General features: G+C 37.9%; 1 protein-coding gene across 1 annotated transcript in view; it reads left to right on the top strand.

Moving 5' to 3' along the window:
• atp9b (ATPase phospholipid transporting 9B) overlaps positions 1 to 14,669 on the top strand; it is a 262,556-nt gene that overhangs the window by 23,685 nt on the left and 224,202 nt on the right. The window contains exon 6 of the mRNA XM_048595728.1: positions 1,253 to 1,304. Within this exon, the coding sequence (XP_048451685.1) occupies positions 1,253 to 1,304 (52 nt within the window). The remainder of the gene's footprint in view (positions 1 to 1,252; positions 1,305 to 14,669) is intronic.

Consider the following 14,669-nt stretch of genomic DNA (forward strand, 5'->3'; position numbering starts at 1 on the left):
CATTTGACAAGGTGCCACACCAAAGGCTGCTACATAAGATAAAGTTGCACGGTATTACAGGTAATGTATTGGCATGGATAGAGGATTGATTGACCAGTAGAAAGCAAAGAGTAGGGGTAAATGCGTGTTTTTCTGGTTGGCGGTCAGTGGCTAGTGGTGTGCCTCAGGGATCAGTGTTGGGACCACAATTGTTGACAATTTACATAGATGATTTGGAGTTGGGGACTAAGAGTGGTGTGTCAAAATGTGCATATGACACTAAGGTGAGTGGTAGAGCAAAGTGTGCAGAAGACACACAGTCTGCAGAGGGATATAGATAGTCTAAGTGAGTGGGCAAAGGTCTGGCAGGTGGAGTACAATGTTAAGTGTGAGGTCATCCATTTTGGTAGGAATAACAGGAAAATGGACTATGTTTTAAATGGTAAAAAATTGCAGCACAGTGCTGTGCAGAGGGACTTGGGTATCCTTGTGCATGAATCGCTAAAAGTAGGATTGCAGGTGCAGCAGGTAATTAAAAAGGCAAATGGAATTTTGTCTGCCATTGCGAGAGGGATGGAGTTTAAAAACAGCGAGGCTATGCTGCAGCTGTATAGGGTCCTGGTGAGGCCACACCTGGAGTACTGTGTGCAGTTTTGGTCTCCTTACTCCATACTAGCACTGGAGGGGGTGCAGAGGAGATTCACTCGGTTGATTCCAGAGTTGAGAGGGTTGGATTATGAGGAGAGACTGAGTAGACTGGGATTATACTCATTGGAATTCAGAAGAATGAGGAGAAATCTTACAGAAACATCTAAGATTATGAAGGGAATAGATAAGGTGGAGGCAGGGAGGTTGTTTCCGCTAGCAGGTGAAACTAGGACTAGAGGGCATCGCCTCAAAATAAAGGGAAGCGGATGTAGGACTGAGGTCAGGAGGAACTTCTTCACCCAAAGGGTTGTGAATCTGTGGAATTCCCTGCCCAGTGAAGCGGTTGAAGCTACCTCACTGAATGTTTTTAAGGCAAGGCTAGATAAATTTTTGAACAGTAAAGGAATTAAGGGTTATGGTGAGTGGGCGGGTAAGTGGAGCTGAGTCTCAAAAAGATCAGCCATGATCTTATTAAATCGTGGGGCAGGCTCGAGGGGCCAGATGGCCTACTCCTGCTCCTAGTTCTTATGTTCTTAACTCCATCCTCAGTTGATGTGTTTCAGGTTGGCAGGCAAGTTGCAGATTTGACTATTTACCTGTATTACTGTTCAATCCTGTGTTTCAGAACCAGCGCATTCCTGCTGACATGATCTTTTTGAGAACATCAGAAAAAAGTGGTAAGCAATCTTTCTTCATTCTTTCACAAAGCCTTGGAAGAAAAACAAGTGATGAGAGCAATGTTTTATATCTTAAACAAATCACTGCTTCTGTGCATTTCCAAAAAAAGTTCACTCAAAGAACTGAAGTTTGGTTGAAAGTTAGTGTGATAATTTTGCAATTATATATTGAACATTTCCAAAAAAGATTTTGACTGTTATTTATGCCATAAACTTTGAATAAGTATTCAGATTAGATTGTTGTTTTGAGGAATGTTTCGTGTTGCTGTCAGCAGCACTAAATAAATGGTTGCTTTGTATCCTTTTAAAGATATCTCATGTGATTCAATGTCTGGTTATCATACAATGAGTTATTATAATATTTAAAAAAGCATTAGTACCATCAGCCAGCGAATGTAATTAGCTAGATAAGTAACTGAATTTATAACTGAGCTTAAACGCAAAGTGCTGGAGGAACTTAGCAGATCTGGCAGCATCTTGGAGATGGTGGTGGGGAGGAGCTGAATAATGTTAACATTTCAAGTCTGATATGACATTTTCAGCACTGAACTGCATTCTGATGAGGATTCACATCTGTCTTGAAACATTCTCTGTTTCTCTCTTCATAGATACTGCCAGACTTGCTAAGTGTCTCCAGCATTTTGCTGAGGCTGGAAATCTGAAATAGTGTTTTGCTTTGATTTTATATCTGAACTTCTGCCGTCATCAAGCTTGCTTCATCTCAACTTTGCCTTAGGTAGTTTATAATGTCTGTTTACATCGTTTTCTAAATTATTTAGCACCAACACAACAGCTGAATGGAACTACAATGCTGATGTTAAATCTATTTGAAAGTTATGATTGATTTTACTCCTGGTTTCAACCTGGATTGTAATATTTGAAATAAGAGAGATTTACTTTTGCTTTATGTGGAATTAAGCAGAACAGTTTTTCAGTTATGTAGCTTGTGAAGGAAAGGCATCATGTTGAATGATTACACATTAATGTAGACTATTGATGCTTTCAAAGAAATCAGCAGAAAATGCTCAATGGGTCATGCAGCATCCATGGCGGGGTGGGGGGGGGGGGGGGGCGGGGAGGAGAAGTAATGTCAATGTTTCTTTTTTATGACCTTTCATCACTACTGAAAGAAGTTTAAATCTACTTTAGTAACCTAAAACACTAACTTTGTTTTTTTTTCTCTTCAGCTATGTTGATCTGATCCTTTGAATCTTGCCAACATTTTCTGTTTCTTTCTCAGCTTTCTAGAACATAGAATATAGATCAGTACAATAGAGTACAGGCTCTTCGGCCCACGATGTTGTGCCGAACTTTTACCCTAAACCTAAGGTCTATCTGACCTCCACCCCTACCTTATACTGTCATCCATATGCCTATCTAAGAGCTGCTTAAAAGCCCCTAATAAGGCCGACTCCACTACCCTCTTCGGCAATGCATTTCACGCTCCTACCACTCTGAGTAAAGAACCTATCTCTGATGTCTCCCCAATATCTACCTCCACTCACTTTAAAACTATGCCCCCTTGTAATAGCTACCTCCACCCTCGGGGGAAAAAAGTCTCTGGCTGTCCACTCTATCTATATCTCTGATCATTTTGTACACCTCTATCAAGTCACTTCTCATCCTTCGTTGTTCTAAAGAGAAAAGCCCTAGCTCTCTGAACCTTTCAAATATCTGCATTATTTTGTTTTAGCATTAGTGCTTTTGGAGATCCTGGCTATTGATCTGTTATTGTTAGTAATTAAGTTTATGTTAAGAATCTGGAGAATACTGGTGATATTTCAAAAGCTGAGATGGAAGCAACTTGTTTAGTGAGGTTTCTGGCACTTAAAGCAGTGGTCTCCAACCCCCTTTGTAAGTTCAATCACTTCTTGAATTTCAGTGCAATCCAGGATCTACCACAAACAAAATATAGAATAAATTGTTATAGATTATTACAGCCCTAAAAATAAACTAAGCATATATGAATATTCATTTTTTTCCTCTGCTCACTGTCTGTCTGAGACCTTTAACTACACATTGCCTGCCAGTGTCTTGAAGTCAGGGTTGCAGTTTGAGCCTGCTAGTTGTATGCAGTCTATCAAATGGATATCTGTGAGGTGGTTGCAATACTTGGATTTGATGATTTGTTTGTGGGAATGCTGTCTCACAGCTATGTGGAATCAATACAGGCTTTTGCTTTAAAAGTACAAGATGACAGGACTGAATAATTCACTGTTTAGGAGTCCCCAAAAATTGCTGTCCCTTGATCTGACTTTCAGCTGATACGATTAATTCCATCGCATCTAACTCCTGGAATTACCTACTGAATTGCTCTGCTGGCTTCCCAGGTGGAACAATTTTTCTTTGTCTTTAAATTTTTTTCCAGACTGTTTTGCCAGACTCAAAGTGTTGTAGCATTATTTTTTAATTGGGAGGACCACACACCCAGTTTCAGTTTGAATGCACTCTACATATTGATTATATACGCTGAGTTTCTGTTTTTTCCTAGTTCACAGTACAGCTCGTTCAGCTTTAAAGTTACATCTGTAGGGAACCCGAAGTCGAGTGTACACACATTGTCTATCAGTTCACTGCACAATTCGTTCTTCGATTTAGGAAAAGTGATGATTTCAGATCTAAAAATCTTAGCATGACCTTCCTTTGGCTTAACCACCTCACATCAGCATGGGGGATTATTTTAATATTGGCAGCATTGAGTTTGTCAAGTAAAGATTTAAACAAGCAGCTCTTGTCTGAATCGAGTTTATAATTTAGTTTTTCTTACATGAAAAAAGTCCACTACTGGTGGATTATGCAGTGGTAGTTGACAGGAGAGGGGTTATCAGGACCATATTTGCAAAATGCAACAAAATCCACATTAGTGTCAAGCATGCCTGCTGTGCCACCAGTTGTGAAGGAAACCAGTTTCTTGTTTGGAAAATTTTTCTCAAGAACATACCTTCTGAATTTGTGGTAGATATCCTCACCGGTTGTTTTCTCTAAGGGGCAAAAAGGTGAGAAAAGATCATCTTCAGTTTCTTGTGTCCTTAAAAATCATGCACATGAAAGCCATCAATTGGTCTGTCAGTCAGCAGACCTGTTAAACTGCAGTGAGAAGCATTCACAGTCCTTCGTGTCACGTTGCTAAAAGAATCTTTAAACAAAGATTCCACTATCTTACTAGTATAGAAGCACAAAGTGATGTACTCTGCATTGGAGTGGCCATTTCTTCTTTGTTCTTAAAATCTTTTGAGTAAAGAGTCAGTGGCCATAATTGTTGCTTCTTTAGTTATGTTGCTATTTGTGAATGATTTCTAGTGTGTTACCAGAAGGTGGCAAATGTGAAATTATGCTTCAGTGCAAGTCTTACCTTTTGCTGCTGCCTTAGAAGAAAATGATTTTCAACTTTAAAAACCAATTACAGCTTTGTTACCTTTCTTTATCTGAAGCATGCTGTTCATGAGATAACATCCAGAATGTTGCTGACTGCTTTCAAGTGTAGAGGCATGGCATTGTTACTTTTGCGGTCATGATTTGTTTCCATGGCTTCTGGTTGACTTGTGTTGCTTCATTATTGGTTGTGGTCACTGCATTTTCCTTATAATTTTTCTTTGTACTGCATGGACCTATTAGACAAGCAGATCGACAGAAAATGGGCAGAGGAGTGAGATTGGCTGAGTTGTTCCTGCAGAGAGTCTGCACGAACATGTTGGGTTGAATAAGTTTCTTTGTTTCTAGTACTGCAATATGGTAGCTTCACGCAAGCTGGTATTTATTTTCTTGTCATTTGTTTACATTGCCACTATAAAACTTAGTTTAGCTTGCAATGGTCCATCCAAACCAAACCAAACTGAAACAATGTAACAAGCTGGCAAAGCTTGTTAAGCAGGTGCACTTTTCTTTAGCTGCGTGGCTTCTGAAAGTGAAGTCATGCAACGACATGATGGTTGATGTGCACATATCGAGAGAACCAGAGTGGGCAGTCAGATTGCCTGTAAGTGACAGGGGCAGTGAGGGAACATGATGGATGATGGGATCAATTGTCAGAGACTCTGCGATTGACCAGTCTGTCGTGATCCACTTGTTGGAGACCGCAGGTTTAAAGTCTTAAAAAATGCTTCATAACAAACACTCGTTAGCCTGAGTGAATAATTGTATTGTTTGGCTTTTTTTTAATATATATATATATATGTATATATATAAAGGTTAAACGAGCTTATTTCTTACTTTGGGCTACCAGCATTAGAACTTTGACTGCGTTAGGATGGAAAGACTTGAATCAACCCTGGAATGTTTTATTATCCTTCAGGGGTTAGTGCAGGAAAAGATGTTTTTGAAATTTTAATCTCAGAACACAGATTCTTTCCAAAACGTTGACGAGGTTTATCAAATCTAGTTTGGCTATTTGGTTGTTACTGGAAATATGAGGCCAACAGCAACATTTCAGTAATTTGGTCAAATATTATGCTTTTGACCTTTCTTATTTTGCATTATTTTGTAATCACCATTCATGAACAGAATTCACCTCCAGATTTGCCACTGTACACTATGTTCTGTTGATACAAATGTTTTAGCAATCTAATCATTTGACACTATCCAAAGAAGTTGAAACCTTGTTTATATTGGCTGCTGTTGGATAAACCCGTACTTGAATTTATGTTGTGGACTCAGACTTCACTGTTGCTCTTTCGTGTTACATGATCTCAACAAAGCCACTCAAATGCCAGTCTGGACTTTATATATGTTGGTGTTTGCACATTGGATGTGGATTGTCACTAGTACAATAACAAGATTGAAGGAAAAGAAAAATGCATTCAGTTTACCTGCAACAACTGTTAGATTTGCTCTGATATAAATCATGTCTGGCAGAAGTTTGTTAGAAGAAATAGACTTGCATTTCTATAGCGCCTTTCATGATCTCAAGACGTGTCAAGGTTTGCAACCAGTGAAAATGCGGTGTCCTATTTGCATACAGTATGGTCTGACAAACAATATTAGCATGATTATTAGGTAATCTTTGCTTGATAAATATTGACCAGAGCAATAATGATAGGATTCATTGAATGATAAATTCAGCTAGTGTAAATTGTCCATTACTTCTTGCATTTATACTAATTTGATGTATTCAAGTGTCCAACAAATGCTATAAATCCAACACAAGTTTGAATCACATTTTTAAAGATCATTTGCATGGTATCAATATCTGCCCTTTAGAAACTTTCAGCTGTGTCAGAGAGATTTGCTTCAGTCACATTCAATGTGCAGGTGCCCTTGGCATTGTTTATACCCTATTTAAATTTTAACACAATAACTTGACTTTATTCAGCTAATACCTTTGATCTCTAAATTTCCCAGGAGAAAAGCATTAGTTGTACTAAGATAAATCAAACATTTAACTTTAACAACAGTATTTGAAATATGCTATGTGATTGATACCTGTTACTGGCTTAACTGTCAGCTAAACACCTCATCTGAAGGTTTTATTCCATTCATAGTGCCCTTAGGGTTTTGGGCCAATCCAACAGTCCTTTTTAAATTAAAACTGCCAAACTTTAGCCCTACTTACAACAGATTATAATTCTACTGGCTTATTTTATTTACTTTGGGAAAAATTGCTCAGAGCCGCCAGCTGGTCTTCCTGTATTAGTGAGTTAACCCACTGTACATGATTCCAAAGAACATTTATATTTGTTCAGTCTTAACCATCTGATTTTCCAGCACATCAGGTGAGGCGGTGAAATACAAGCACACCAGTCATCATAAACAGACAGTCTGGTATAACGAAAAGAGATGCTTGTTGAAAGGCAAGATTGACTTTTGTAGTAAATTAGTTTTAAATAAATGGCCATCTGCTTTTAACTACAAGGCTTTTTTTTTAAAAATCCCCTCTCTCTCTTTTTAAGTATAAGAACTAATCCAAAGTTGAAACTTACTATTTCAAGCAATTGATTCACTGGCTTTTTGGATGCAAACAACTGATTTAGTATAACATTTACAGTTTTCCAGTCCTCTAACATAAATAGTGGTGTATGTATTTAGCTAATTTCAACATGTGGGATGTGTTCATCTCAGCTGCAGTGTACAGTTCAGGATCTTTTTTGTCTAGAAGGGATATATCTGCCACATAAAAAGTAAATGAAATTTGCAGCAACTTTTTTCAGTACATTGCCAACGAAGGAGCATGTATATATAATTTAAAGGTGGCAGTATTGAAATTATTTGAGTGTGTTGTCATTCTCAGCGTGCTTGGGGGACTAAAAAGGGATTTATGCAGAGTGATGGACCGTAGCTGAAGTATTAACTGAGTACCTATTGAATGTGTCTACTGAGGAGGATGATATCACATAGGTCATGGTGAAAGAGGAGCAAAAACAGAAATTACAAGAGAAACTGAGCAGGTGTGGCAGCATCTGTGGGGAGAAAGCGAAATTAATGTTTCGGTTTCAGTGACCCTTCAGCACTGTAGCTAGGAAAAGATTGATACTTGAAATTTGAGTGGGGTGAAGTGGAGGGGGTAGGAGTAAACAGCAGATGGAAATGGAGCCCGGGAGGGAGAGAGAGAGAGAGAACAGCAGTTGGGTCGACAAAGAAATGGGTAACGGTAAGCCTGGAGAATCAATGACTCTTATTCAGTTATTTTAGGAAGTTCTGAGGAAGGGTCACTTGACCCAAAATGTTAACTCTGATTTCTGTCCGCAGATGCTGCCAGATCTGCTGAGCTTTTAGAGCAATTTATGTTTTTGTTCTCAATAATTTTAGGGCCTGAGTATCTTCTTCCATGTCCTTTTCCCCAACTCTCACACACCGAGCCTTGTCATCACAAGGTTGGTTTGCTACCTTTTGATCGGGGATCAACTTGCAATTAACTTCCGGGCCTCTCAAATAAACCAAAGCTTGTTTGGTCTGCTTTCCTTTTAACACAATCTGTTACCTGCAGTCCAAAAATCATCTTCCATACAGAATTCCTGGTTTTGGTTTTAAAAAATAAAAATAATGAAAATTAAGTGAGGTCTCTAACATGTCTCTACCCTCAAAACATGAAATACTATTTTAAAACAAACATGATGCGTTTCATGCCAAAGTTAGTCAAAAGAAAAGGCAATCAAAATAGAAAATTCACAGCCATTTATCTTCTTCCAACCAGATTCTTAATCACTTTCCAACTTGATTGGTTATGTTTTCAGTTTTACAACAGTTTACATTCAGGATAAGTCATCAGTAATTGCTTTTTTTTTGCACAGATGTCAGCAATTTTTTTCCTTAAATGACTCTAGATCTAAACGCCACCTGAACAACCTTGGAGTCTTATTCCTAAATTTATTGATAAAGGTTAATGGATTCTGAACTGTAAAAACCACAGTTTCAAAGTTTCCATGTTGGACATAAACTTCAAAGAGTTGAAGAGATGCTAATTCCACCAATGCTTCCTTTTTGATAGCAGACTACTGCCTCTATTGATGCAACTTTTCTGAAAGAGCTGCTCCAATCCCCAAATCGCTAGTGACTACTGCTAATTTAAATGGTTTATCAAAGTTAAGTGCAGTTGTTACTGTTTTATTCATTAAGACTGCTTTTAGGAGTTTTGATCAGTTAGCATGGATTTATGAAAGGGAAATCTTGTTTGAAGGTGAATCTGAAGGTGTGGTGTCTTTGGATTTACAGAAGGCTTCTGATATAATAAGGCTAGGAAATGAATGGGATTGGAGCAAATATATTTGTATGGATTGGGACTTGGCTAACTGACAGAAAGCAGAGAGTAGAAATGAGATTATCATCAGGATAGCAGGCTGTTACTAGTGAGGTATTGCGAGGAGAACCTCTTCATTCAGGGTGGTGAACTCTATCGCAGAAAGTTGTAAAAGTTCAATCATTAAACATGTTTAAGACAGAAATCAATAGATTTCTGGAGACTAATGTATCAAAGGATATGGAAATAGTGTAGGAAAATAGCATTGATATTGATCTGCCATGATCTAATTGAATGTCAGAACAGGACTCACAGGCCAAATGACTGACTCCTTTTCCTATGTTCCTAAGTTTTAACTTATTTTGAGAGTTTTGTCCAATTTTGAGTCCACTGAAGTGTGAACTGTGCGTATTGTTCAGAAATGACTGGTCTTTTATAAGATTTGGTTGGTTATTACACAATTAAAAATAATACGCAATGCAGTGTGTTTAGCAAACTTTTCTTTAGGGTTTGCTCCTTGGAGTGACTGAAATGGTTTGAGGTTACTATATTTGGTCATTCCTTTCTGAATTCCTTCTAATTAGACACTTATGCAATCTGTCCATAATTCAGCCGTATTTAGTACTAACAATTGCATTTAGTTGATGGTGTAAGATATGAACATATTCGCATTACTACACGAAGGAATGATAATAAGGTTATTATTGTTATGATCTTAGCTGATATTATTACTGGACAAGTCAGATCCTAGACAGGAACGTGGCTTGATGGATCGTATTTTGATTTGTTTTGGTTTAAACAAAGTGATCTCTCACTGAAACATAAGCATGCAAGGCAGCAGTTTTATGAAAGTTTTACAACAATAAAACAAAGTTTACCGACAAAAGAAATGATGAAATAGAATAAATCATACCATCTAATTATAGTACAAATTCAAAGATTTCTAAATACAAATAAAGTATAATCAAATTATTATGAAATGGAATGAAACAAACTAGCTTTTGTATAGTACCAAGCGCACAGCTTGTATACTTGTACAGTCTTCATTTTGGAGTCCCTGCATTTAGCATCTTGGTAGGCCTCAATCACTGTGACTTCAACTTGTAGGCTGGTATTGAACATAGCTTCTTTCCAGAGCTGTTACACACCTGCTTAAATGTACTCAGCTTTAAGTAATATCTTCAGGAATTTTTTACCAGTACTTCTGATCTGTAAATAACACTAACTCCTCACTAGGATAAATCAGTTCACTAAATGTCTTTCCCTTCTCGGGAGCAAGAATCTATACAGCCATCTTATAACAAGGACTTCTCAGGGCTGCTCCAAACTTGAAGTAAAAACAACAAAGCAGTCTCTGTCCCTAATCTGTGGGTGTTGCTCTTGGGTTTAAAAGAAACTTTTCCTGACCTTTTAGATTAGAGATTTTTTTTTTATCTTGTTCAGTGGTGTAATACTTGTCCTATGTGTCCAAAACCCAATAATTCTAAAGCCAGACCTCAATACATTTTTTTAAAAAAAACCTTGGCTACATAAATACGAGCAAGTTAGAAATTAACTGAAGGCCACCCAGGAGTCCTACTGGTTACTAACTCAAAACCATAAACCCAGTTTATAAAAAATAATAGTAAAACATATGTGTGACTATAACATTTACACTCAAAACAAATAGCTTTGGCTACATCACAGCTGCTGGTGAACTACCACTTGAAGATTGTTCTGCCACCCTTCTCAGTGAATTATATTGTAGTGATGATGGTAAAATCAAATAATGGTAAAATAGGTCAGTAAAATCTTCAATATAACACACCCTTACTGACTAAGCATATGGAAAATTGAACAAAAGTTATGATTGTGGTAAAATATGGACCATAGATTTTTGACTTTAATTACCTTTATTTTCATACCTGGGACTTCCATGGACTGAAATGGTTTCAACGAGGAAAAAAGAAATTGACTCAAATGTCTGGAGTGACCACCTGACCACTTTTTGTTTTGCCAAGCTTCATGGAACCATCAGTAGATACAAGCCAGTCTGAACTGGAATTAGCATGTTATCAAAAAGACTGAAGCCACTCAACCATATCTGTATCTCCTATTTGATTTACACCTTTGTGGGAAGTTCACTGTTGGCAACACTTTTGTTTTGATTTAACCAATTTGAAGAACAGGAATTTAGAAATTGGAATAACAAGCTAGCTGAATTTCAAGCAGCTTGTTTGATTTGGCATAGTAGTGATTTGTAACTAGAACTGGAGAAGTCTCCAACTTTCTGTCTGCTTTCTCTTAGTTTCTCAAAGGCGAAGCACCCAGTGATGACTCAAACTGGAGGTAAACCTCTGATTACTGAACTCAAAAATACCTGCAATATTCACATTCGCTGTTGATTCAGGACATTCCTCACCAACCGTGTTCTCATGTCAAAACCTAACTCTTCGAGCAGCCCAAGGACATTAAGCTGCATATTCATATCCTTTAATTTCCTTTTTTGTATTGGACAGTAGTCCCTTTTAAACTTTATATTTGTTTGATGTGTACATTTGATGTTGCATTTATTTTTCTTGGGATTAGCAAGCAATAAGATTGCTGATCCTAAGAAAAATAAATGCAACATCAAATAAAATTGCTTGCTCTTTCACTTGAGAAAACCCTTGAATTTGGCTCCTTAATTGTTTCTGGTGAACTACTTAATTGCATTTTTAATTAAGTGAGGTATAGCAAAGTGCTAAAAAGTCACAGTTCTTGATTTGGCCAACCAAGAAGTTTAGGGAAATAAAGCCAATTCACACCAACTCACCTGGTTGGAACAGTACACACGATAGTAACTAAATTCAGCTTAACTGATTATGAAGTGATTTTTTTTTAAAGAAAACGCTGTTATGTGAATAATTGAGATTGCGGGATTCCATATATGGCATGGTGGCTCAGTGTTTAGCACTGCTGGCTCACAGCACGAAGGATCTGGTTTCGATTCCAGCCTCGGGCAACTGTCTGTGTGGAGTTTGCACATTCTCCCTGTGTCTGCATGCTCCAGCTTCCTCCCACAGTCCAAGGATGTGCAGATTAGGTGGATTGACCATGCTAAATTGCCCATAGTGTCCAGAGATGTGCAGGCTAGGTGGGTGAGCCTTGGCAAATGCAGAATTACAGGGATAGGGCAGAAGAGCTGGGTTTGGGTAGGATGCTGTTAGGAGGGGTGGTGTAGACTCAATGGGCTGAGTTGTTTGCTTCCACACTGTAGGGATTCTGTGATATAGCCATAGCAGTTCAGGCTGCACTTGCACAATAAACTTGCACGCAGTAATTAGTTTGTTGTGAAATTTTCATAACTTCACTTTTCCTTACCATTTTAAGTTACTTTGCAACTTAGTTGAAGGCAATATTTTCAGCTGCCCTTCTATTGTGATCTGTTTGTGGATAGATCTTCTTGATAAAAGATTGTTTCTCCTAATGTAATGTGCATTTGTCCCTCTTTAGGTTCAACCTAAATGCAGTTGTATGAAGGGCAAGGTGTTAGCTTCTAGAGTGGAAGATTTGTCTTAGTATTATGTTTTAGTTGCAGTTTTAACTGTTGTTCAAGCTTGTCTGCTCACCGTTTTCTAGGTTTTGGTGAGATTTGGTCCATGGTGAATGCAGGCCAATCTGAACATAGCTCATTCCTCTTCAGAGGAAGAACTTGCACTTGCGTGCTGGAATCCATGACCTCCAGAACCCTCAAAGTATTTCAGAAGTGCAAACATTAATGTAGAAAAGCATGTGAATGATTCAGTGTCTTATTCAAAGAATAGATGAACTAAGTAGATGAACCATGTCGACCAAAATTATACCAGATTTATTTTCAGGTTGTTTTGAATGAATCAAACATACTGAAGGTAGTCCTGGCAGAGTTGTTATAATTAACCTCATTGTTTGTCAGTCAAAGAACGAAAACTCATTCAGGTTCTGTTATCAATCTTAGTCTAGCTACTAAAAGTGTGCCTTACATGACAACCAGTTGGGTTAGGCAATGATATGAACCCTGTCAGCATTCACTCTTGAGTCTCACACATGAATAAATCACCTTACATATCTGAGAAAGAAGTCGATCTCATTAGTTGACAAGAGGAGGATAAAATTTTAATCAGTTTTGTCTGGATAATAATTTATCCAGTATATAATAGTAATAATTTAGAAATTGATATTTTAGTGCTTTTTTGAAGTCTCTGAATGCAATGTGAACCATGTCAGTTTGGAGACACTGCACTTAATTTACAAATATAGACATACTGCATTCAAACACAGATTAAAAAGTTGCTTTTGGTCTGCAGGAAAAAAGTGCTGCTCATATTTCTACTTGCATGATCACTTAAAGTATCTATTCTCTACTTTAATTCCATCTTCTACTGCAGTTAAATCTGCCATTGTCAATTAATTTTGTTTCATGTATTTAGGTTTATAAGGCAAAATTATTTAAGTATTCTTGTATAAGAAAGAGATTTGAGAAATAAGGGGGTAGATGGAAAAGTAACATTTAAGTAGAAAAGTACAGATAATCTTGTGTTAGGGCAAGCTTGAGGGTCACCATGGACTACTCCAGCTTCTGTGAAGTTCACATTTCCTCTGCATGGTTAGACAGCAATTATGGTGCAAAGTCAATGACTTGACAATTTGAAGTTAATTTGGTGAGTTTGCAATAAGACTGGTATTCCAGTTATTTCATTTAAATTTAATCACATTTGATGCACCTAATAATGAAACTAAGTGTAGTGAAAATACATTTGACTTAATTGCCAAACGACTTTGTTTTGATGTTGTTCTATCTTTGACCTGCAAAAAAAAAGTTAGTTTAATTGACAGTGATGTAGAATTGCTTTGGAAAAGTGTGAATGAGCTGCAGATTCTGGTAGGGGAGTTTGCTTGTTTTAGTTTCCTTACTAGCCCAGTAGCTAAGGTAGCCCTAATGGGATTTCATGCTGGAAGAATTGGTCTCATGTAGCAACCATTTTACTGCCAGTATAAACTGCCTTGTTCCCCCTATCTCCACTGGATTGATGACATGCAACATTTTAGTTTGTGCTGTGCTTTATACAGAATCCAGAAGCAGACATTCAAACTAGTTGGTCTGTACCACTCTTTGGTCCCTATGAGCTCCAGACAACCATCTTCATCTAAATGTGAGATAACAATGTGTAGAGCTGGATGAACACAGCAGGCCAAGCAGCATCATAGGAGCAGGAATGCTGATGTTTCGGGCCTGGACCCTTCATCAGAAATGTGCATCTAAGTGTGCAAGTTTCTCTGAAATCATGGGAGAATGGGAATTAGCCAGCTAGTTTCGGTAAAGCTGCATCACAGAAGGTGAGTTTATTCTAAAGTTAGGTATCCAGGAGGAATAAATAGCACTTTGGCAGACAGAGAATCTTCATATTGATGTTTTAACAGGCTAAATTCATAATCAGTTGCAAACAAACATAGAAATTGCTGGAAAAACTCAGCAGGTCTGGCAACATCTGTGGAGAGAAAACAGAGTTAACGTTTTGGGACCAGTGAACCACCTTCAGAACATTCAGTCGTGAACATGACATAACCACAACTCTCCCTTTACCTCCCTCCTCTTCCCCTCTTTCTCTCTCCCTTTCTCCTTATTCTCTCTCCCTGCCTCCCCCTCATAGGCACTCTCCCTTGCTGTCAGATGCCTGCCCTTCCCCTTTCCCTCCCCC

This window comes from Rhincodon typus, chromosome 4 (genome assembly GCF_021869965.1).
Source record: "Rhincodon typus isolate 14 chromosome 4, sRhiTyp1.1, whole genome shotgun sequence".
Taxonomy (NCBI): Eukaryota; Metazoa; Chordata; class Chondrichthyes; order Orectolobiformes; family Rhincodontidae; genus Rhincodon; species Rhincodon typus.